The 26,372-nt window shown below is 40.8% G+C and overlaps 2 protein-coding genes across 3 annotated transcripts in view; both read right to left on the minus strand.

Annotated features, from left to right (window-relative positions):
• Nucleotides 1-1,043: 1,043 nt before the first annotated feature.
• Nucleotides 1,044-19,055, minus strand: rab18a (RAB18A, member RAS oncogene family). The gene is made up of 7 exons (XM_010885618.3): nt 18,872-19,055; nt 15,953-16,008; nt 11,442-11,503; nt 10,898-10,970; nt 10,390-10,508; nt 9,408-9,474; nt 1,044-3,733 (listed from the first exon to the last, which is right to left on the minus strand). The coding sequence occupies exons 1-7, from the start codon at nt 18,937-18,939 to the stop codon at nt 3,561-3,563; spliced, it is 618 nt and encodes a 205-aa protein (XP_010883920.1). The 5' UTR covers nt 18,940-19,055; the 3' UTR covers nt 1,044-3,560.
• A 1,051-nt stretch (nt 19,056-20,106) lies between these two features.
• Nucleotides 20,107-26,372, minus strand: part of itgb1a (integrin, beta 1a) — a 36,368-nt gene continuing 30,102 nt past the window's right edge. The window contains exons 14-17 of one of the 2 annotated variants that reach the window (XM_010885619.3): nt 23,933-24,165; nt 23,264-23,430; nt 22,336-22,413; nt 20,107-21,766 (exon numbers count right to left, since the gene is read on the minus strand). In XM_010885619.3, the coding sequence (XP_010883921.2) occupies nt 22,336-22,413; nt 23,264-23,430; nt 23,933-24,165 (478 nt within the window). In that variant the 3' untranslated portion in view covers nt 20,107-21,766. The remainder of the gene's footprint in view (nt 21,767-22,335; nt 22,414-23,263; nt 23,431-23,932; nt 24,166-26,372) is intronic. The other variant, XM_010885620.4, reaches the window with a different exon arrangement.

Here is a 26,372-nt window from a genome sequence, read left to right on the forward strand (position 1 = left end):
CTGATTTGGACCGGATTCATTCCGGGGTTAGCACCTACATGGCACCCAAACACATTCTTTTCACCAAGTCCCATAGGGTTTGCATTTCTGGAGCTATGAATTAAGTCTAAAGTTTTAGAAAGAAATTCTATTATGAACTAGGAGATTAGAATCTGATGACGGATGATTGGCTAAATGCTGTGGTATACGAGACCGTATACCATTGGTCGCATTAACCTTTCACTCTTTTCATTGTTTTGTTAACTGCATTTTAATAGCAATAAGGCTTCTTGGGGGTTTGTGATATAATACCAGTATGGCATGGCTAAGTGCTGTGCCCAGGCACTCCGTGATGCTTTGTGCCAAAGAACATCTCTTAGCTGTTGTATATTAGTCATCTACCATGACCCCCCCTTGCTTAAACATACTATTCTTGGTTTGAGGCGGCACATTCTCTAGGAACATGACTTCTACTTTGATGTGATGCACTTGCAGACCTCCTTTGTATTATAAAGCAGGTTGTGAGGACCAGATGAATGCTACATTATGTTGTAGCTCTCTGTTGATGCAAGACATTCAGTTATGTCGTAGGTCTGTGTTGGTGTTTGACTGAGACATATTTTCAGATTAACTGCCTTCGCTGAGCGGTGAGTAGAACGGTGGGTAGCGGTCGGCTTTGCCAGCCCTTTCAAATCTCACAGGAATTATACACATCCCAGTCAAACCCACCGCACCATGGTAAAGGAGCTATGGCCATAGTGGTTTCCTGAACCGCTGCCACCAAGATGATTTAGATACATCACATGTCTATGTCCTTGGACAGCGTTTAAATCCAACACACATATACAGTATGTAGCTATGTCTCTATTCTCTGAGGAATCCAAAAAAAAAAACAGGCTTGAAGAAAGAAATTGTCTTCAGTTCTCAACAAAGGATGACTTTCAGCATGGTAAGAAGTCTACATTGTTTTAATGAAAGCACATTAAGCTAATACAACTTGCCACTTTGTTTTGCAATAGGCGCAAACTCCTAAGCTTGGAACAGAAGAAATATTCACTTACAAATGCTTTAAAAAGTATTTTATTCACTTTATTATACAGGGCGGTTTTATAATTGTAATTTGTACACATTCAAATTTTACAATCTATAGAGGTGTTATACATATTCTCGAATGTATTCCTAAATACACACACTCAGTTGGCGCATATAAACAAAAAAACATCAGTCTTATCATTGAGCAGACGACTACCGTAGTTCATTCATAACAAATAGATTACAGCGGCCTACATAGAAATACTTTATGAACCTGTTTGAAAGGTTTCAGATGCAGGTAATGTAACTGTAGTGTTGAGTATGTGGGATTTATCCCGTTGAATATAATGTCAGAAATGGCACCCTTATTTTCAAATTAGAATTCATTTTGAGGGTTGTCATTCAGAGTAAACATAAAAAGGCCCAAATAAAGATATCCATGCAATAAAAAAAAAAGAAGAGAAATACTTATATATGATTAGACATACAGTAAAAACATCCAAGTCCCTCCTGCCACAAATATACTGCTACTAATGAACACCTTCACCTCGCCTTCGACACGCTGTTAAGGCGTTCCTGGGCGTCCTCCATTTGCACTTGTGTTCCAAAGTTGAGAGAGTGAAAATGACCAAAGGTGTAGCGCCCAGGAATTCACCTCTCCCCTGAAGGACCTCCAAACATTTCACAATGCTGTTGTTGCACTGAACAAGCACAGCTAATTCACTAATCACTGGCTTGATGGTTATCTGACAAGTCTAATCAGGTGCACTAGTGCTGGAATAGATCCAAAACATGGAATGGCCGGGGGTCCCTGAGGAGAGTGTCGAATACCTCTGGTGTCAGGCCCAATTACGCTCTTCGGTTTTCCCTTTCCAGCGTGTGCGCAATAATCCAGCCTCCATGAGGGAAGTAGAATCTAATAAGGCACAACATACATTCTGAAGCTTTTTGCAATTTGTTACAAAACAATGTATAGGCCAAGTCCAATTAATATGACATGCATTTTATTTTGTTTGTACGATTTTGAGACAAAATATGAAAAACCTCCGGAATTAAATGTTTAATTGCAACTGCGGTTTAGTTATTTTTAAAAAGGAAGGACTTGATCATTTTAATTTCTCATTTATTTTAGTATTACAATTTTTTAAATGAATTGCATTATTCAAGTCACAAGTGTGTTTTTGTTTGATTAATTTATTGATCCTTTTGCCACTCACTGTATTGATTTTCTTAGACAGTCATCTGTTAAGTCATCCAAAACTACATTACTCTACCACATTCTGGCAATGAACTATAGTAATGGTAAAAATGAAAAGGAACAGTACACTGGATTCTTCTCAGCTGTGTAATACAAAGTCACAGAAGCTTTGCAATCCAATGGGTTTTGAGACGTGTAGAGACAAAAAATAGTCAAGACGACGGAGACAGAGAGAACTCTGCAAAAGCCATTTGTAAAGGGCTTAATCCTCATTCTTTGATTTTAGTCTTCAGCAGAAACACCCATATGAGTCATTGTATTCTTTAAGAGAGAAAACCTTTGCTTTTGTATTATTTTTTTTTTAAACATAGGGCTGCATCATATGCTGCTGAAGCCAGACTGAAGCAGCGCTGATATTAGCATTACCTGTCTGACTGGCAGATAACCAGGTCGGTCATAGCCCATTAGAACAACTAGCAACAAAACAAGGCGTGCAACCTCCATTTGTTCAGTTGCTTTTTCATAACCCACACAATGGAAAGTAAACTCCTTCATGCCAATCTGTTTGATTTATAAACCCTTCAAAATGCACTGAAAGTTTGGAATCCAAGTCAATAAAAGCAGTAAAAGTGTGTTCCAGAAACTTGGTAACGCCATTATTTTCAAACAAAAGGGGGAGTTTGGACAACAAAAAGAGTGAGGGAGAGAGAGGAGAACGGCTCAAGATGTGGAGTGAGAGGGTATATAAAAGGCTCTCCAAACATAATGCCATTTTGAGTGTGTGTGTGTGTGTGTGTGTGGGAGGGGGGCACAGGAGGACAAAAGGGCTGCATGATGACACAGGGCAGATGCTTGCCTTACCAGGAGGAAAAGGTAAGAGAAAACTAAGAGGGAACAACTAACTAATATGGTGTTAGAAGAGGAGGGCAAAGAACTGTCATAGAAAAAACATAACAGGTGTTGGTTAGGACTTCATATTTCAGGAATATTTCACTAAATAGGAATCCTGCTATGAGTTAAACTCACTGAACTTTCTGCATTCCTGTCTGTGGACGGAAAGACAGACATAAAACAGGGAAGAGGACCGGCGATGAGGTCCGGGGATGAGGACCAGGGATGAGGACCGGGGATGGGCATGATACCAGGAAGCGTGTAAACAGCAATGTCCCTACAAATTATCACAGTCAGTGAGCAGAGAGTGCTGGTCGGGGGGCAGCCCTGCCTCCAACACAAGGGCAGATGGGGGAATAGGCTGAGTCCCAGTAATAGTCATCTTCTCTGGACATGGCCATCAGTGTGAGTGTATGGTATGATGCTTCCAAGTGTGTGTGTGTGTGTGGATGAGTGTTGTCTATACTAGTGAGCAGTAACCCCCACAGCTCCCTCCTGCAGCTTGGTCCTGCCGGCCCAGCTGGACCCCTCGGCCCTGGGTCTCGCTCTCCCACAGTCCTGGGGTTTGGATGATCTTCTCTACTAGCTCCTCAAATGCACACTGCACCCCGTCCCGCGTCTTAGCGCTGGCCTCTGGCCCACGGACAGACAGGCAGACATACAGAGAGAGAGACAGAGAAGAAACAAAAAGAGATGGAGACATAACAACTGTCAGTGACTGGCTGTTCCTTCACGTGGTCTGGCTGCTGACCTCCACAGCTGTAGCAGCAAGATTCTGAACCCTTCTGAAACATGGAGCTCTCATCCAGATTCTGAACCCTTCTGAAACGTGGAGCTCTCATCCAGATTTTAAACCCTTCTGAAATGTGGAGCTCTCATCCAGATTTTGAACCCTTCTGAAATGTGGAGCTCATATCCAGATTCGGAACCCTTCTGAAACGTGGAGAGCAGCTCTCATTCAGATTTTGAACCCTTTTGAAACGTGGAGAGCAGCTCTCATCCAGATTCGGAACCTTTCTGAAACGTGGAGAGCAGCTCTCGTCCAAATCCTGAACTATTCTGAAACGTGGAGAGCAGCTCTCATCCAGGTGGTCACTTTGTTATGACAAATACGGGGAACATTCACTCACTGCACGTGCATCAAAAATCACACATCTCAAGGCCAACCAGGGCTAAAACACAATGATATTCCACTCTTAATCGTCCTGAACAGAAGACGTCATGATGTTCAAAAAAGGACAGCTGACTAATTGTCCAGTTTGTATCCCTGCCAGGCTGGGATTATATCTGGAAGCGGTCCCTCACCTTAAAATTGCTGCTGGTTGTCAGATTAGAACTACAATAAGTAAAAGCTTCAGCCAGAACCAGTGAGGTTTACGTGGTCTTGACAATCGATTGCTCACAAGATTAACCTGGTGTGTTTGAATTCTCCAGCTGCCCTTGTCCGTCTCAGTTTGTGGGAGTTCTATCGCCAAGCGTGCCCAGTTAATTTCAAGGACATGCTTGTGTTCCAACGAAAGATGAAATCGACACGTCTCAGCCATCCCCCGACGGTATAACATGGATGATATTGTAAGTACATAAGTAAACTCCTCACATTTGGTTCACCGCATCTGCATCAACAGGCCTGGCATCACCGGGCCCTGCATCACCGGGCCTTGCATCACCGGGCCCTGCATCACCTGGCCCTGCATCACCGGGCCCTGCATCACCTGGCCCTGCATCACCGGGCCCTGCATCACCGGGCCCTGCATCACCTGGCCCTGCATCACCGGGCCCTGCATCACCGGGCCCTGCATCACCTGGCCCTGCATCACCGGGCCCTGCATCACCTGGCCCTGCATCACCGGGCCCTGCATCACCGGGCCCTGCATCACCGGGCCCTGCATCACCGGGCCCTGCATCACCGGGCCCTGCATCACCTGGCCCTGCATCAGTTGGGGGGGGCCAGCATTTTGACAGCCGGCTACGGTGCTAGCTGTTCGCCGGGTTAGTTTGTCGTGGACTGGTTTGGCCGATTTATAGGCTACTAATAATCTCGTTGCCATGTTTTTGCCCACTTTTCTCACCCTGCTTCTCCTGTCTTCACTCAGCCCTAGATTACTATGGTTTTCTCCTGCAGTATTTACTTTTAACAAATACTACTTTCCCTTCACTCTGGAAACCCTTAACAACAACAATCACTTTCCTCCGGAGATAACTATGCGTGCCGGCTCACTGGGCATCCAACGCCGATGCCCCTATATTTATCAGGGCTGTCGTCACAAATGGTCGGTCAACGCTAACACTAGTAACAACATAATATCTTTCTGGTCTTCCTCCCACCCCATCCATATCCATCATCTAACACTAGTAACATAATATCTCTCTGGTCTTCCTCCCCCTGGTTACATCTACCCGAATACATCTACTCCCCATGGTAATATCTACCCGAATACATCTACTCCCCCTGGTTATATCTACCTGAATACATCTACTCCCCATGGTTATATCTACCCGAATACATCTACTCCCCCTGATTATATCTACCCGAATAGATCTACTCCCCCTGGTAATATCTACCTGAATACATCTACTCCCCCTGGTTATATCTACCCGAATACATCTACTCCCCCTGGTTATATCTACCCGAATACATCTACTCCCCCTGGTTATATCTACCCGAATACATCTACTCCCCCTGGTTATATCTACCTGAATACATCTACTCCCCCTGGTTAAATCTACCCAAATATATCTACTCCCCCTGGTTATATCTACATGTGCCTCCCCATCTCACCGGCCGTGGTGGAGCCTTGCTGTTATGTATAAATCCAATTGTAAAATAACCAAACTATTCCCTCATTCCTCTCATTTGAAAAATTTGCATATAAATCATCCCGTTCCCTCACCACTGTTCTACTCTACCGTCCTCCTAAAACGAATGAATAATTTCTCTGACTTAGCTGAACCACTCACCATCGCAGTATCACTTTTCCCCCTGCCTTCTACTGGTCGGTGGCATGAACATCCATGACGACTCTCAGAACTCCAAACCTACCTCTGATTTCCCTGATGTCCAGGACTGCTTTAATATCACCCAACATGTTCATTTCCCCACCCACATCAAGGGTCACATTCTTGACATTGTCTGCTCTGTTGGCCTAAACATCTCCCCTTCACTATTCCCGTTACCTGATCACAAGATCCTGAATTTCTCTTTTTTCTCAAACATACCTCGTAATACCAAGAAACGACTCATCTCTTTTCGCAATATAAAAGCTGCCGACCCCCTGAAACTCTCTGATGGAATCTGCTCTGCCCTTCCCCTGAAATATGCCTCGAATACACCTGAAGATCTAGTTAACCAGTTCAACACTACGCTGTCTGTCCCTCAACTACATGACCCCACGCCAAACAAAAAACGTTTCCTTCACATCCTCATCACCCTGTTTTACACCTGATTTTCTGGCCATGAAGCAGGTGGGACGCCGTCTTGAACGCCGGACTAGATCTGGTTTAACTGTCCCTGCAGAAGCCTATAAGCTTCACCACTCCATTTAAAGAGATGCCCTCCATCTTGCCAGGACCTCCTTCATCTCCCAACACCATCACAACCTCCAACACAAACTCCCAGACTCTGTTTTCCACAGTCAACAAACATATCCGTTTTTCATGGATAAGGTCACACACATTAATTCATCCCTGGCTAATCCTTCTCCCTCAGCCCCTTCTTCCACAGTGAACTACCTCTCCTCTCCACCACCTGTTCTACAAACCCACTTGGTACTTTTACTATGTCTCCAAACTTACTCTATCATCAGAAACAACTACCTGCTCTCTGGATCCCCTTCCTGCGACTCCCATCAAGGCTTGTCTTCCAGCCCTCTGTCCATACATCACTCAAATAGTCAATCTCTCGCTCTCCCACGGCACTGTCCCCTCAAACTACAAAAATGCTGTAGTCACACTCTCCTGGCTACACTCATACCTCACCAACCGTACCCACGACATCTCCCTCAATGGCCATTATTCTGATTCAGCTGCAGTCACACAGGGTGTCCCCCAGGGCTCTGTTTTTGGCCCCTTCCTCTTCATCATCTACATCCTCCCCCTTGGTCAGATCGTCTGTCACTTCAAACTTATGCCGACGACCCTCCAATTTACCCTTGACCACATTTCGCACCAACCCATCTTTGGTCCACATCGAATCCTGCTTGTCAACAATTAAAACATGCAACACAGCAACACTGCTTGCAGCAAAACTTCCTCAAGCTCAACAGTGAAACCATAGGCATACTCATAGGCTCTAAATCCATGCTCACCAAAACTGGCACCTTCACTCTCACCATCGACGATACTTGTCTCTGCTTCTCCCTTTCATTCTGGATTCCTCCCTCAGCTTTGAACAACACATGAATCGGACAGTAAAATCCTTATTCTTTAATCCTCTGCAATATTGCCAAACTAAAGGTCTCCCTCTCCTGTACTGGCACTGAAACCTTTATACATGCATGCATCTCCTCCTGCCTGGACTACAACTCTTCTTTCTGGCATCAAATCTAAATTTCTCCATAAACTGGAAATCCTCCAAAACACAGCAGCCAGACTTCTCACGTACAGCAAGTCCTGGCAACACATCACCCCTACCCTCCGGGAACTCCAATGGCACCCCGTCCCTCAGCACATTGATTATAAAATCCTTCTGCTCGCTTATAAAGCCCGCCATCAGCTTGCTCCAACCTACCTACCTATCCAATCTTATTCCCCAATACCAACCTTCTTGCTCACTCCGCTACCGCTGGTCACCTCATTATCCCCCAGTCCAAGCGACGGAGCTTTGGAGACAGGGCTTTCTCCAGGGCTGCTCCAAGGCTTTGGAACTCTCGTCCACAATCAGCCTGTGACTCTGAATCTGTTACCATCTTCATCCACCGCCTCAAGCCTCATCTGTTCAAACAAGCCTACCCCTAGGCCCTGCCCTTTCCCTTTACGAAGTGTCATGTCTGATTCCTTTTCTTACGTTGGTCTGTGTATTGTCCAACTGCTTTCGGATATTGTTTGTTTTCTAAGAGATGCAAAGCGTCTTTGGGTCCCAGAAAAGCGCTATATAAGATGAATGTATTACTATGATTACCATCATCCAAGGGTTGTAGGTGTGGTTACCAACGGGACTGTTCATTCCCTACCTAACTGAATGAATGCTGTAACTGCAGCTTTTCATGTGGGACGTGATGTCACATCTTAACAGGAACATCATTTAGTAGAATGATAGGGATTTTGCTCTGGTTCTGAACACCATCTGAACCACTGGAGCTCAATGAACTTAGGATCTTCCCCTACAAAACCGCCCTTGCTTATGGCTCTAGTCACAGATGAGGACATTTATGTTCTCCATGCAATATCATGCCAAACCCTCCTGTTTCAATTTTGTTGGTGAAACGCAGCCTTTTAGGTGAAAGTAAAATTTTAATCTAAGGAACTCTGGCCTCGAGTGATTTCTCTTTTCCGCTCCTGCCTTGGCCTCCGCGGACCAAGATGTGGCCAGCTTGGAAGTATTGTTTTATTGACACGCCTCCCAGCCTAGTGGATAGTGTGCAGCCGGCTGGGGCAGCTTGTCTGTGCAAGTTGGTTCCCCTCGGATAGGCTACCATGGGAAGTCTTTTCTGCAGTCTGTTTTTCAGTAGTCTGACTGGCTTGGGGTGGGATTATGTTACCCCATATGCATTGTCCAGGGTGAATAACCAAACTTCTGATAAGGTGCAATAAAGAGTAGACTTGAATCAATGTGCCCTCATTAACCTTGAAAGATGTGATGTAACAATTTCATACACTAGGCTTATACCTTTGAAACATTTCTCAAAAGGTTTCTTCCATTGGAGAGAAAATAAATTATAAGGTTACTTAAACAGCTGTGTCTGAAGATGATAGACGTTGTTTCTGCTTAGATTTAATTATTTAGAATTGTTGTTATTTATTCAAATGTTAATCTGACTGGTATTTTACACATCCCAAATGTGAACATAATATTAAGATGACTGAAACTATGTAATTCTAAAAGCAATAGCATGATGAGTATAAACCCAGAATTTTGAAAATACATTAAATCGCTTTCTTCAAAGTGTGGCCATGAATCAACATGAAAGATGACAAACAGACAGAGAGAGGACAGAGGCTGTTAAAAAAGACTGTTAAAAATAGAAGTAGGCAAACATTCCAGTCCAGGTATGACAGATATTTAAAATGCTGTTTCCCCTGCATAATGGTCTGCTATAACTCATGCCCTGAGTTGGGTCTGAGAGGGGAACCCTTCTCGCTCCTGACTTACCTATAAACAGCATGGAATGTTTTCTTGCAAACTTCAGTCCTTCGTTCCTGTCTAGTTCATGGTTTTCCTAAAACAAAGGAGAGTCCTCTTTTATGAGGTCTGTCCAGCATGCCTGTCAGGTACTGGCAATATGACTGGGCTGAGTCTCGGAACAGAGAAAACAGACAGAAGCAGCTCCATAGCCTAACATTACACAGTACTGTACATTATGCCTGCCCAGGTTACTACTGTTGGGTTAACAAACAACTACAACAACATATCATATTATGGCAGAAGACGAGCATGAAAATACACACTGAGGCAGCAGGATACGTTTCAATGTAATTACATGTTTTTAAAAGAACACAGGCTTGGGGAAGGGAACCCAGAGAAAACATTTGGTCGAACATGTGAGCGTTTTCAAAACACTGCTGTGGGCCACATGGGGCTTGGGTTGTGTTAAAGCATGATGACGGCTTACACACCACGACCTCTCAGTTTAGTTTTATGAGACACATTTGGGTGGTGAGGTAATATTATGCACATTACATTCCACCTCAAATTGATAACACTTTGCATTATGGGGGGGTGAACTGCGGTTGCTAAATCCATTTCTGGAGTTAATGAAACACTGTGATACTTGAATTTTAGTTTGGCAATGAGAGTGGTCATATTTATCCAGGCCCATCACTCGACTTAACCAAAACAGAAGCCGTTTGCTCTTTAAAGTGCAGATTGGCCTTTTGTATGTCCCATACACCCAAGTAGAGTATGATTATATTAGACTGTCATATTTACCACAAACAGTATAATGTATCCAATTGTGTTGAAATCCTGATGTGCAAAATCTACCTGTGAAAACGGCGTCCCTGTTTCCGGGCCTGCTCTGACCTGACCTGACACACTGTATACAGACTCACCTTATCTACCTGTGTGTTATCAGTGAACACGGCGTCCCTGATTCCAGGCCAGCTCTGATCTGACACACTGTATACAGACTCACCTTATCTATTTTGTTCCCAACCAGCATCTTGACGAGGTCATTCCTTGTACAGTACGTCTCCAACTCATTGAGCCAGTTGTCCAGTTTGGTGAATGTATCCCGTCGTGTTACGTCGTACACTGACAGACAGATAAAGAGACAAAGCGCTCAGTCAGAAACACTGCATCTCTTCAAACACCAGAAGGCTGCAGAACATACACCATGTTTCAAAACCACTCGGAAACGTCGCAAAAAAGCATGTGGGTAGTTACAAGCGGTCATTCTATGTTAGCACGGGAAGATGTCTGGTTTAGTAGTAAGGTCAGCTCAACTGCTATCATGGTGTCAACCCCATTACCATAGCCTGTAGATATATTGTGGTTTTTGGGGGACGTCTGTTTTAGCATTAACAGTAGAGGACAGGACATGATGAAAAGCCATCACTGTCTTCATGGTGGCTATCTGGACTAACAGAGGCTGACTGTGTCTGAAAAGGAAAGCGAAGACGGATGATGAAGTCGTCGCTCACCCAGGATGACTCCCTGTGCACCCCGGTAATAACTAGGCGTCAGAGTTCGGAAGCGTTCCTGGCCAGCTGTGTCCTGCAAAACACAGCCATTACAGCTCATAAGTCTGGACCATAAATATTTAAGCTCTGGAGACATCTAACAACCATAACCCTCTAAGCCATCGGGCTCTGGACACGAATGGAGGAAAATATGGTGGTGGGACTAGGACTGAACAGTAAAAAGTAACACACAACCCGGACTCAAGCATAAAGTTCAATTTGCCTGCCATTTGTCATATACGGTTGGTGCTCAGGATGCTGTACATTAGCACCATCTTTTGGATGTTTGAGGAATTACATTGTGTCAAGGACAGTTCAGCAGTAAGTCGTGCACTAGTGTGAATGTTTGACAAAAGAGCTCTCATTCTGATGTGTAGCCTTAAACACAAAGATCCTCAGAGTTAGAACTGTCAACTACGCTGCACATTAATAAAGCCTTATTAGACTACATACCATACTGACTATATAACAGTTCATTTTCTACTAGGTGGAGATAATAACTTACCCATATTGCCAACTTGGCCTTGTTACCGTCCACTGATATCGTCTTCACTTTGAAGTCTACACCTGCACAGACACATATATACAAATCATCAACACAAACACTAACAATGATTAAATAAGACGGATTCTTTCAGCATATGTCACAGTGAGTTGATTCATCCCACAGGTCACATTTGCCAAAAATTTGAATCAAAAAGAAATACAGTATCTGATGACATGAATCAAGAAGACAAATTATCCAACTCATTTCAAATTAATGGACAAAACATTTGTGCTTGCATACCACACAATGCGTGTGAACTAAGCCTGACCCTTCTTCCATTAGCCAGCAGGGAGCTCAGCTTTGTGCACTTAAATTATAAAGGGAGTCGAGACATAAAACGACATGGGGAACATGTGGATTAATGTATTCATATAAAAACATATCTAGCAGGTTTCGCAAAAAAAGAATTAAAAGAAATAACCAGTGACCACTCAGAAGTGCCGTCATGATTTACTAATCAAAAAACGTCCCCACTTGAGTTCCGAAATACATTCACATACAAATAACCGCATCATGCGATTATCACACGTGGAGAGGAAGACTCTTCTATGACTTCTTTGAGTTCAGACAGCGTGAAACAGTTGACTGGATGTTTAGCCTATAGTTTAAGTGCACAGAAGATTTACGGGAAAAACATTTTGCTTGAGGAGGGCTTGTGTTTTTCTGTCTGGACCAGGCCCCAGACAGGAGCCAAAACAGAGAAGAGGAGGGGAGGAGAAGCGTGACGATAAGGAGGATCCATCACCCCAAACCCACTTCATATACCCCTCCACTCAGGGGGCTGTCAATCCTTCTCAGAGTAGCTGAGCATCAGACCTTCTCACGGACCACCTGGAGCTTCTGCACAGGCGAGGATCACATTCAACAGCGAGCGCCGCAATGCGAAATACACAGGTGAGGCTACATTATGGTTGTTGTAAACAGCATCTGTTTGCTGTACATAATGGGAAGCTATTTCAAAACAACACCTAAGACTAAACCGCATACCCCCAGTGATTAAAACTGTTTTAGATCCAAGCTAAATTATGGTGCATGGACACTGAACTGGTAAAACATAAACAATTAGCATTCACAGGGTGATTGGATGCCATGGGGGTTTTGTATTACAATAACGTTATGCTATGTGATGGCTGGAGCAAGGGTTAACGGGAGATATACAGTGCAGTCCATAAGTATGCAGACAATGTTGTGTTATAGCTCTGTACAACAGCACATTTGAAAGGATACAATGATGATGGATGTTAAGTACAGACTGTGTGGTAGATATCACTGATTAAAGCTCATATTAAGGAAGGTAAGACAGAGCTCAAAATGTTCACAAATAACAGTTTATTATATAATATTTGCAAATAGAGACGGAAAGACACTAACACAATATCAGTGAGTCTGTCTGAAGAACAGTTCAGAAAACCTTTTTGTATAGGTAAAAAGGTGTGACAACATCTCACAAAATAACTGACATTTCATCAATACAAGTTTGTCCGGTCTAAACCAGTTAGGTTTATTTCGCTTATCAGTTTCTCTCTCCACTCAAGGTTTCCCCCAGATGCAGGTTGCCCACCTGCATTTTACAAATACCTCTTGATTTTAATTGTCCGCCCATGTCTTGTCCCCCTCTTACGACACCACTAACACATCTTGCATTCTTCCTACTTGGCAAAATACAGGTTTGGTCCCTTTCTAATTAGCCCAATACTAAACCAGTAAATCTCTACTCCCCTACACATCTGTAGAAGTCACTAATACATTAGTTCAACACATTTCTATTACAACTGTCAGTTTTAATATGTGGGGATATCAGATGAACCATTGTGAAAGAACAGCATATTTTGTACAAGTCCCTCTATTAAAGAGTACCAGACGTAGTTGGTCCAAAAACTCTCATTTGGAAGGAGTGTTTGTATGCATCCTCACTGCATGCACAAAGGAGCTGCTAAAGTCTAATTATTCATCAAGACTTTGCATTTGGAGTCGGCATCAGGTGACTGACAGCACAGGGACCAAAGGAGTGTTAATGCAAGTCAAGCTGACCATCAAGATGAAGAATACCCAGAAAAAAATCGAAGACAAAAATATTTGGTATGCCAAAATAAACAGTTTAGTATATTTAAGAAGAAAGAACCCCCTGGTTAAAAGACCTCCACAGTTAATGACCAAGGAATGCTCACCATAATGAAGAAATAAATAAATAAAGAACTGACAGTCTGACAGATCAGTTCCACTCTGCAGCAGGTAGGCATGGATGTGTCAGCCACTCCCATATATGAAAGACTTCTCAGCCGATAGGCAGAGGCTGGACTGCAAGGTGCAAAAACACCAGTTAGACAAAAGAAAATAGGAGGGCCAAAATAGTACCAAAAAGGAAAAAGGTATTGGGGACCGATTAGACAAATATTAACATGTGCCAGATTGAAAACAAGGGACGATGGAGAAGAAAAAAACTGGCAAACCAACTATTCTGTCAAATTAGGTAGAGTGATTTAATGTTTTGGACGATTACGGCTGCCAATTCAACTGGTACACCTGCCTTTATTAATGACCTGACTGAATCTGAAGTGTACAGAAACATCTGGTCTCCTCAGAATGAACAAATGCCTCAAAACACATTGAATGGCACTACACCTTACAGCAGGACAATGACCCAAACATACTGCTAAAGCAACCAAATAGTTTTTCCCCTGAAGGGTCAGTATCTGACCATAATCCAACTGAAAATGTTTCATTCCCTGAAGATAAAAGAGAAGGCAAAAAGCTCCAAATCAAACAGGAACTGAGCATCACCAGAAAATATACCCATTGTTTATTGATGTATATGTGTTGCAGAATTAAGGCAGACATTGAATGCAAAAGATTGGCAAAGAACTAAATATAACTACTTTATTTAAGATTTCCATTTGTTCAGTTACCAAAAATGGGGGGACTGTACAAAAGGGGCTTTAATTCATACATGGATGTATATACCCTAAAATGACAGCTGAAAGTCTGCACTTCAACCTCTTAGTCATTGTTTCATTTCCAACTATGTCTGCTGGATTACGGAGCCAAAACAACAAAACTTGTGTCACTGTCCAAATTCTTACGGACTGACATGTATGTTGGCCTAAAAACTGACTAAATACAAACAATCCCCCACTGCTGGCTTTTCTTCTCCACCTAACCCCACAGGGTTGCTCTGCTAGCGTCACCAGCCATGTAGCGCAGAGGAATGTACACCAAACAGTTCTGTCTAGGTTTGTTTTGTCCCTACAGTCCATGGTGTTCAGCACACTACAGTGTAGACAGACGGACACCCAGAGCCATGATGGGGCATCTGGTTGACACACGTCCAACCTTACAATAACGGGCAATCAAAATAACAGAGTCAAGGGAGGGCTGTTGTGCTTCAGACTAAACTCATAACGGATGACCTGAAGCGTCCTGAACGACTGCCTGAATATGGAAACAGACAGGCAGGTCACTTCAAACCACACAGAGACCATCAACCATCACAAAGACCAACGTGTCAAAAGAGCAGTCTTTCCCCCCAGTTTATTACATGATAGACTTTCGTGTCCCAGAGTGTAGTGTACACTAGTGTTCTTTAGTGTGACTGTATGAGTTGGTCATTAGAAGTCATAATGACGCCATGTTGTTGGACGTTTGGAATGGCTCTATTAAATGTCAAATGGACACCGCGAACCCTGTATTCTGATGCACAGATCTGACATACTGGCAAAGGATAATCCGGAGGAACTCTAAATATTTGGCAGGGACCATAGTAGGTTTACGCTAATATGACAGACACATATAGATCCAACTGTTACTTTATCCAAACAGAGGACATAGACAAGCAGCAATTGAAGGATGGATAGCAGTGGTTTTCAGCCACAAATCCCAAGGGACCTGTGTCAATGTGGGGAGTACAGCTAGACTTCTATTGGGACATCTGTTTGGCAAAGATACTGAGTTGGCCAAGTAAAATAAGAGTGATGCATGCCTACCAAAAAAATGTTTTTATTACATAGACGTTTCTCTCTCTGGGAATCCAGAGGCATGTATGCTTGTTTAAACAAAGACCACTTTGTGCAGTCAGAATTGCTTTAGAAAAATCAGATTGTAAAATAAATGACAAAATAGGTAGTTTTTGTACCTTCCATTTAAATAATGGAAGACAAGTAACAAATAGCACTATGAATATTGAGCAATTCCTTCACTTTCACTTACTCACTCTTACATAAACCTGGAAAAAAAAGGCTCAAGTATCCCAGAGTAAAGTATAATAAGGGCGTCCTTGAATACTCCTATCAGGTACAGTACTGTTTCTGGCTGCTCACTGTTTCCCTGGGATTTAGTAAAATGTAAAAAGGCCCATAGCCACTAGGCTCTTGTATAATAGGATTAATTAGCCTACTAACTATTGGCTACAGTAAAAACAATGCCCCAGGGTTGTACAAACCAACATGTATTTTCTGAACATAGCAGGGACTTACCTATTGTTGCTGCTAATTCCGGGTCAAATGTGTCATCTGTGAATCTCAAAAGAAGACTGAAAAAAAAAATCATAAAATTAAAACGTGTTAACAAGGAAACTTGATAAAATCATAGAATTACTCTTCTATCCACGATACATCTGAAAAATCTGCTTAGACACAACACCATTTAATGTGACATGGGAGTTCTACAATTGAAATACACATTTGGCTGAATCCTGTAGGACTGAAAAGCTGGACACTCACTGAACATTGTGCTGACTATCCTACAACATAGCATTATGATATCCAACATGCCTTCTCTGACCTTCACCCAATCCTTAACAAGCTGCTATCTGATATATGCCACACTTAATCATTACATCTACCTGTATGTGCCTAGCTGAAATTTTCCTTGTATATAATGTTTCTTTGTTACTATACAATTTACATTATTGAGGTGTTCTGCATGTTGTCCTGCTCTCTGCAATAGTATGTCGTCTCACAGATCCTCACTGAAAATGAAAATTAGTTCTCATAACCATGAAATAAAATAAAGTTGTAGTATTTTGAAGCTTAAAATTAAAGCCAAGATATTTTGCGGTGGAAACTGCAGAATGTACTCAGAGAATTTGGCTCCTTCATACATTGCTTGGACGGATACCAATGTACTGTGAAGAGAGAAATTAGAGGTCAAAAAAATTGCATAATCATTGTAATTGGAGGATAGTTGTCAGGGTTTTCCTCTGTACTCCTCAAGCTCATTATTTAAAGAATGTTCATAATTGTGAAGAAAGTCCAGACTCTTTGGCATATGACTCTATGGTTTAGGGAACGGAATGCAAACTAAAGAGACTGATGCTCAGGCTAATTATTTGCCTGTTTATCGGGAAACGATTGGCCACAAACATGTAGGTCCACATACTCAACACACTAACAACCTGATATCAGGTGACATCATTGGTTGGTGATCAGAGGGTCATGGTTTAGTTCTGAGTCACCAATCAAACGCTAGGAACTGAATCACAGGGCTAATGATGTAGCCTAGGTAATTGTTATCATTTCCAGTTACCCACAGCACAGGTGACACATTTTCTTCATCCGTATCCATAAGGAATTGCTATATCATGGAACGTTAGAACAATGACTGATCATGGGATCTCAGTTGCCTGACATCTCAGCAGCAATGCACAGCACAATAGTATTGTAACAGGCCAATATGTCTGGTAAAATGAAACCTCTAGCCTATTTTTCCTTCCAAGGAGAAATGTCATGATGTGATGACCTGAGCAGAGATGTCTGTATAGTAATAGGATTGAGTCTAATCGTATGATATAAAACTCTAACAATACAGCTGAAACAAGTCTTGGCCCACATTTTTAATAACAACAGCTAGCAGTGTTTTCTCATCCAGAAAAGGCATTGATTCCATGAGTCTAAATTGACTTTTTCTTTTACAAAAAGAAAGAAGAGAAGATGGTTTACTGAAATTATAGAATTTCATTGGTTGAGAGGCTAAGACTCTTTAAATCTCACATAACTAATCTTGCTAAAATATTCAATGAAATCTGCCAAAGCGATTGTTAAAAAAAAAAAGACTGAAAAGGCTTGAAATCTCATAAAGAAACAATTCGGCCCTTGTTGCAGATGCAGTTTGAGTGTTTCTTGCCAGACTGGAAGGAATATCCAGTTGCAGTATGTATGTCAGATGTTCCTTCAATTAAACACATTTATTTGATCATTTTGATAAAATGAAGGCTGTCTGATCTGAACAAAAGGCCTTGAAAGAAGATTACATCTGATTCCTGGGTGCACTGGTGTACTGCTCATGCTGTAGAAATGCAAGCATTATTTCTAACCATTCACATTAAGTTATTGTAGTTAGGAGCAATGTGGTGAGCATCTGACCAGTAACCGAAAGTTTGCAACATGCAAGATAGAATCCCCAAGTCTGTGTTCTGTCCCGGAGCAAGACAAATTCTGCCCTGGTTGCTGCTGTAAATGGGAATGTGTTCAAAGACATACTAAATTACAAAGCAAAACAAATATTTGTACAGCTGTCCAAATAATTGTCTTTACATTTAAGCATGACTGATAACACATTCTCCTTAACAAAAATAAAAAGACAACGACTATGTGGTGCAGCATTTCATCCATAAAGAATAAACCACACGGTCTGAACATATCATACGGTCTGTATCAAAGACGTGCTTAAAAACACATTGAAACCTAGGGTCTCCCAGTCACAGCCTGAGAGCCACTGTAGGAAATATGACTATGAAACGTTTGTGTTTTATGTAATGGAAGGAAACTAGCCGGTCAAATTATTACTAGCTGCGGTACAGTACTAAGATAAACCAAGCTGTCATTATTTGACAAATGTCCTGTTTTGTTTTTATTCATTAAGCATTACAGTTGAAATCCTCAATTATTAGTTCATAAAATAATTGTAAAGTTACTAATAACGACATCAGCTGGGTCAAGCTGTAAGAAAATGACTAATTACAGAACAGCAGCCATACTTGTTGCAACATCTCCAACTCATCACATTCGTTACGTCACACACTGACTATGGCAAGGCTAGCTTCCGCGAGCTTGCTTCGGCTACTTAGCTTAGCGTAACGACATTAGTTAGATGATGTGGCATAGCACACGACCGTTAGCCAATTAAATTGGCTAGAATACCTAAGCACTATATATGTATGTGTGTGTACACACATTAGTTTCTGCTTCAATAACAAGGTATTGTGTAAACTGACCTAGCCTAGGCATGGGCATGTATTTTCCTGGGAATGTTCCTAATTACTTATTACTGATTCATACAGTACTAACTAAATAACAAGTACTAGCTGACTACTCGTCGGCGGTAGTTATTGTACTGGTACTCTTCGAGTCCATGACAGCAAAACATATATTTAACGGTGACGTTATCTTTCTTACCTGGACTTCCCAACGCCACTCTCTCCAATTATTAATATTTTCAGTGTTGTTAAAACATCTTCTTCCATCTTCCTATGTTATTATTTTTTATGAGCTGTAAAATACACCTCGAACTAGAGAGAGATGTCTGCCAGTATGAAGATAAACAACATTGGGGACTAAAGGACTTCAGAACACTTCCGGTAAATTTCCGGTGCAATGTTGAGCGAGGCATTTCCAACACCTTTTAGTAAAGATCTACATATGTTTTTTTTTAAATTATTTTTATTATTTTATCTTAAATCTGAATTTGAAATAATATAAAATATTTTTTTAAATTGCAGTATTGTCAATAACACGGCATTTTGCTCGTCGTACATTTTAGTGGGAGCGGCATATACTGGGTACAGTCCACATTGACTTGTAAAAGCTAACCAGACAGTTGAATAGCTATATTGCCTAAACGTTTAGTTGGAACTAACTATACTTGCTAGAATATCAATGAGCTCCCACTTTACACAGATGAAAGTGCCTGTTTTGCAAGGCATAACACTGCTGCCTATTACATAAAATATATTTTGGCTTCTGATGGAGTACAACAGTTGGAAATGATTAAGTTTCATCTTCAAGAATCAATGGGCGTATTATTAATTTAGAAGTCTACATTTTGTTGTAGAAACAAAGGATATTAGTTGTAATATTATACATTATGGCTAAAATGCTGAGGAACTGAGGGGAAAATGAATTATTTGCCTCTTTCTAAGAAGAACAATAGCTGCTTTATAAAGTTTAGAAAGAACAATAGCTGTTTTGAGTTTAGAAAAACATTGCAAAATGCTAAGGAAGATTTGGCACCTTATAAAATGCTGTAAAAATCATTTTGGAGATATGTACAATATAGCATTTATTATAAGTTACAACTAATTAGAATGAACACTTCTTGGACAATAAATGTGAACATGATGCCTTTTACGGTGCACTGAATGAAACAAAACTAAACTGAGAGGTTGTCTCAGGTTGTGATAGCTGATACTTTCATCTTTTAAAGTATACACTATGATATCAATATTCAGGAAAACATGTACATTTTATTTGATTTCCAAGGATCTCAGAACTATGTAGTTATTTTCAGAACAATATAGTTTGTATTGTGGAAAATGTTAAATACTGAATATATTTTTGTTTAGTAATGTTTCATTAAACTGACTACCCAAACACAAGTTAGCAAAATAAAAAGAATAGAACATGTAATTTACATGACATTTTTGTACTTTATTTAATAAATACATTCAAAAACTGCATTGGGAAAAATGAACATAATATTGAAATAAAAGGCACATCAAAACAAGAAGCGTGGTATTTTGAAGCATTTTAGTATTTTAAAACAATTCCAAGAGCCCTTTCACTTTAATACTGATTTTACACAAACACTGTTACAGATAGCGGGGTAACCCCAGCCCTGTGATTTATTTTTATCAAACAAGCTAACTTGCATTTGTAGATGCAAGATTAATTTAACAATGCTAAATATGAAACATAAGGCTTTGTCATGAAGGCATACATTTGGATTTGCTTGGGATGAGCACAGAAAAGGACCTGAGGTTCAATACTGAAATGTTATTTAACAAAACAACATAAAAATAAACATTAGTTTTTGTAAAATTAAAATACAATTGATTGTGTAATCAGGTTATTTACTGTACATTACTTTATAACCTTAATAGGAGTGGTTTTCAATCCCTTTAAATAGCCCGTTGATAAGTCTTGTGAGATCATTGTCATTGATTTTCCTAATTGAAATCTAAAATCTAGATTTTTCTACTTAACCTGTACTCATCAAATGCAGTTATTTCACATATAAAAATCAATGCGTATCATCTATTCGCTCTTAGCGCTTCTTCTTGCATTACATTTTACCTTATAACAAGCAGGCCATAATCATTTAATGATTTTCTATGACAAATATGCTTTCTAAGTGATAATCTTTAAAAATAACCTGAATGATTAATCCAGATTCTTGCGATCCTGGTTGATGGATAACATGCAAACTTATGCTTTAGTCTCAGGTCCTTTCTGAGCTCAATAACACAATAATAGCAAGTCAATACATGGGGGAGGAGGGAATAAAACAAGCTAAAATAAGCCAGCAAACTATTTCTTTTGGCCCTTCACAGTAGATATTAGGCTGGGTATTTTCAAGAGACATTATGGGATCTGTGTGTCAATGTAATCAACTTATGAAATTATGTCTATTTTCAAATACAACCTCTTTTTGGGCTTAGTGGTTGTTAATTTGCCCTGTACTTAATAATAATTATTTTCTTTCCCCGACAATCTGCTCTGACTTGTCTCATGGTCTAATATAACTGCCTGCACTGCTATAGAGTAAGAGAGCTATGTGTGTCCAGGTAGTGTCTAATTATGCATCCCTAATAGGAAACTATTCATTGGACTATATGTTGCACTACTTTTGACTAGAGCCGCAGAAGGGCACTATGAGGTGACTACAGTGCCATTTGTGACAAACATGTATCTTCGAGGAAATACCAGTCCTGTGGCAAACACCTTCATTTCAAACAGTTCTTCAATAAATGAAAGGAAGCTTTAAAGTATATACATATAAACTAACTGTACATTTTCTTTTAAAGCCAATGCATAGAAAAACCGTTAGTAAAAATACCAAATATAGTGGCCAAATATAAAGTTATAATAATGAGAAGTAGACGAAATTACAAAATGCAAATGAATCCTTTGTCCCTTGTCCCCATCCCTCGCCCACCAGCTCCCACCCCTCTCCTCTCCTGGAACTTGATTTTTTATACAGTGTTCATACAGTGAACTGAAGCTCCATCATTTGCCTTCATATTTAGGGTTCACCACTGTTGTGACAGCACTCTTGTAGATAGGGTTCTCACCCTGGAAGGCACAAGAGAAAGAAGAGAAAGACGTTAGAAAGATCTTCACTAAGACACGTCAGTCATGTGACAACAGCCCCTGAAATGATCTCCACCGCCGACTGTACCCGCGCAGCAGTGTATGTGTCACTTTCAGTGAGCATTCATAAGTCATCCAAGTAACACTGTTAGAAAGAATGTTAACAAACACCACAGACACAACATGCCATTTTCAATCATACGCAACTTCAAATACAACACAATGGGTGCTATAGTTAGCCTGCGGTGCACTCGTTCTATGTGCTGACTGCGTTTCAGTACTTACCATATTCAAATGTATTAGTTAAGGGGACAGTCAATGTTGACCAACAACAAGTGCAAATTCACAGTGGATTTTAAATCTTCCTTTATTTAGACCTTTCTTAACTGACATATTAGACCCGAGGTGACAAAATGAATGCACAGAAATGCTGATGTTGATAAAATAGTGACAGTTAACAGTAAATGGACAGTAAACGAATGAACACAGTGAAACACAAACAAACCAGCCGGAAACCCATGCAGGAAAACAGCACGGATGTAAATACAAACTTAAAGAGCTGCAGCTTTACGTCCATAGTTTGGATTCTGGAACTTATTAATAGGGCTCTTGTATATTGGGTTCTCTTGCTAAGGGTAGAAAGAGTGGGACAGATGTATCAGAATGGGGAAAAAAGACAGAATGACATGAAAGCATTGATGAAGAACATACATGAAAAAGAACAAAACAATGATAAGGGAAAGAAGGGTAAAAAGCAATCCCTGGAGGAAGGAGTATATCTGTATCAGAATCTGAACTTTCTCCATTTGAGAATAATCTAAGGCAGGAAAGATTCCCGCTGTTTGTACAGAAGTCAGGTCTGTCCGCTGTCACACACTCATTTATTTTGGACGCCTTCTCCTTAATGAGAGGGTCTGGAAGCCTCAGTGCCCTGCCTACTTCACCAGACCGTAGAGGCTCTAACATGTGGCTGCTCTGATTAATAAGAAGAAACTGAATGCTCAAGGATTTCAAACCCTGGTGCCTTACCAGAATTTAAGCTCCACCTGCAGTGCTGATGACATGCCACTAAGTGGCGGCAGAGCACTGTCAATAAAAAAAATTCAGTGCAGCCACTCTCAGGAAGACAGGGACCTATACATTCTAAAAGCGTCTTGTTTTACTTATTGCATTTACAATGCAATGACCTAAAGGGTCATGCCCATTTAGGCACTTGGTTTCAACATCTTATGTAGTCATAAAAGAACAAGAGAAAGGACAAAACGTCCAACTCTTTATTCCTTTTGGAGTCTGTTCTCCGTGTATGAGATTCACGCAGCGGCCATTTGTATTACACCTATTTTGCACGTCTCAATAAACATCCTAAAATTAAACTCAGTGTGAATACAAAGTATAGGTCTTTAGGGTAGAATGTCATTATTGCCATAACAAAATATCTCTGCCTGGTCCTGTGCCTATATGTACTATCAACTCTCTCACCGTGTCCCATTTAGCGTTCATCTTCTCCTTCTCAAACTTGGCGAACTCCCTCCTGTCATGGATAATCATGAGCAGCTTCCAGATAAGCAACAGGGCCAGGCCAATAAGCACGATGCCCGCCACCACGCCAGCCACGATGGGGATGATGTCAGGGCCCTCAGGGCAGTCTGGAACAAAGGAACACGTGGCCAAAACCTTCAGTTAGTCTTTTTTTTACTGGTTAAGTCAGTTGTTTTAATAAAAGAACAGCATTCATTTGGAATGCTCATTAGTTACAATGTTTTATTACCATGCCAAGTCTTGGACACCTCCATCCTTGAATTATCTTTTCACATGTTTGATATTTCATAGCTTGAAGGGGGAACCTTGGGGCCTACCAGTTCTGAGTTACAACAACGTCCTGATTGGGATTATATTTGGGGCCCAGAAAGGTACAGCACTGTGGAATTCAATTGATAACATTTTTGACATGCATTATTTTGTTGCTATTCTGTCTCTCACTGTTCAAATAAACCTACCATTAAAATAACAGACTGATCATTTCTTTGTCAGTGGGCAAACGTACAAAATCAGCAGGGGATCAAATAATTACCATGCTAACTAATCAGAATTACAAAACCTGGTCAGTTCTTCCACAGTCACAATATCATAGACTGTAAATGCTCTCACCTGGCTTTTCCACCACATGCACCTCCTTCTCTGTGTTGTTGTTCACAGCGTAGGTGTAGTAGAACCAGCAGTCGTCTGCGTCCCTTTCCTTGCAGTGCATCAGGGGGAAGGCCTGTCCCGGCTGAGGGAGCTCGTTCCTGTGCTTCACCATAATCAGGTTGAAGTAGCTACAGTCCCTCTCACAGGTGTCCTTCTTCTCCCCTGTACCAAATGCCCTGCATTGAACACACTCCCTGTGGAGAACAAGGTAATCGACATGAGACTCTGAGCCACAAACGCGGGTGTGGGTCTAAGAGCATCTCCTTGCATTATTTTTAAATGGCCTGGATTTTGACATATTCAATACACTAGTCTTTTGGAAGGGGAAAATTACGAGTTACAGATTTTGTCACAATATAGTTTTGAAAGAGTATCCTACTCAATGAATCTTTAATGGGAGCTGATGGACATTTGGTTCAGGTGATGTGCATTAAGGGGCATGATTTTGATTAAAACTAAATTCCAAAAAAATCAAAGAACTAGTGAAATTCTGCAGTGCAGCACCAGCTAGTGGATTAAGATTGGGGGTGGGGGGGGGGGTAGTTGATGAACTTTCCAATAACATAACTGCTTTTCATGTCGTTATCTCAAAATGATCCAGCAGATGCCAGGGGTGAGCCACTATATTCACATTATATACAAGAGGTTTTAAAGGGTATTTATATTGTAATACATAAGATACTGCACTACTTAACATAAATACAATCATAAATGACCAGAAAACATCTGCAGTTTACATCAAATATACACCAAAAAGTTAATGTTTCAATTTTGTTTTGACAAAATCATGTGTGCCTGAGATATTCCAATTGAAACGTCCTTGCCGGTCCATCTATCAGTTTGCATTGACATAGCAGTCTTCTTATACTCGCTTAAGACAATAGTACCCCCCCACACCCTAAACTACCCTGGAATAGCTAATACTATTCTGGTCTCGTTCGGTAAGGGAAGATGAGGGGACCAGTCATGTTATTGTTTAAGTTCAGTCTTGTAAACTTAAGAGTCAGGATTCTAGTGTTTTAGTTTCCATATAAAGAAGATAAACAAGGTATGGTAAGCCACATTTTTACTTGCCAGTTCCCTCACGACAGTGCCCTTACAAAAATGTCCTTTGGTACTCTATGATTTCCCTGTGGTATTCATGTGGGCCTCAAGTTTACACCAGAAAATACCAAAGGACCTTACAAATTCTTGGTATGACCGGAACACCACAAATATTACGGTAGTCTACAGTACCACAATAATGTAGATCTTGTAGTACAGTAGCACAATAATGTAAATATTGTGGTACAGTAGCACAATAATGTAGATCTTGTGGTAGAGTAGCACAATACTATAGATCTTGTGGTACAGTAGCACAATAATGTAGATCTTTTGGTACAGTAGCACATTTAGATCTTGTGGTACAGTAGCACATTTAGATCCTGTGGTCCAGTAGCACATTTAGATCCTGTGGTAGAGTAGCACATTTAGATCCTGTGGTACAGTAGCACATTAATGTAGATCTTGTTGTACAGTGGCACATTAATGTAGATCTTGTGGTATAGTAGCACATTTAGATATTGTGGTACAGTAGCACATTTAGATCCTGTGGTACAGTAGCACATTAATGTAGATCTTGTGGTACAGTGGCACATTTAGATCTTATGGTACAGTAGCACATTTAGATCCTGTGGTACAGTAGCACATTTAGATCTTGTGGTACAGTAGCACATTAATGTAGATCTTGTGGTACAGTGGCACATTAATGTAGATCTTGTGGTACAGTGGCACATTTAGATCTTATGGTACAGTAGCACATGAATGTAGATCTTATGGTACAGTAGCACATTAATGTAGATCTTGTGGTACAGTGGCACAACAAATGTAGATCTTGTGGTACATTAGCACATTTAGATCTTATGGTACAGTAGCACATTAATGTAGATCTTGTGGTACAGTAGCACATTTAGATCTTATGGTACAGTGGCACATGAATGTAGATCTTATGGTACAGTAGCACAATAAAGTAGATCTTGTGGTACAGTAGCACAATAAAGTAGATCTTGTGGTACAGTATCACAATAAAGTAGATCTTGTGGTACAGTATCACAATAATTTACATGTTTCCCTTTCATGTGGTGGGAATACGTCTGTAATAATGCAATATTTAATACAGAACATCAAATGCAAAATATTTTATTGGTACAATGCCGACTGAACAGAATAATCCTAACTATTTTCTGTAAATTGCTGGTATGCTTCATTTCCTGTAATGTTTTCAGTATGATGCATGAATTGAACCGTTCAAAAGAAAATAACTTTGCAGCTACTGTAAGTAGCCTACTATTCAGGGGGAAAAGGCAGAAGTTTCATTTAACAACAATTTATATTGCTCTTTATTTATTTTTTGTCCTGAGCC

This window comes from Esox lucius, chromosome 21, assembly GCF_011004845.1.
Source record: "Esox lucius isolate fEsoLuc1 chromosome 21, fEsoLuc1.pri, whole genome shotgun sequence".
Taxonomy (NCBI): domain Eukaryota; kingdom Metazoa; phylum Chordata; class Actinopteri; order Esociformes; family Esocidae; genus Esox; species Esox lucius.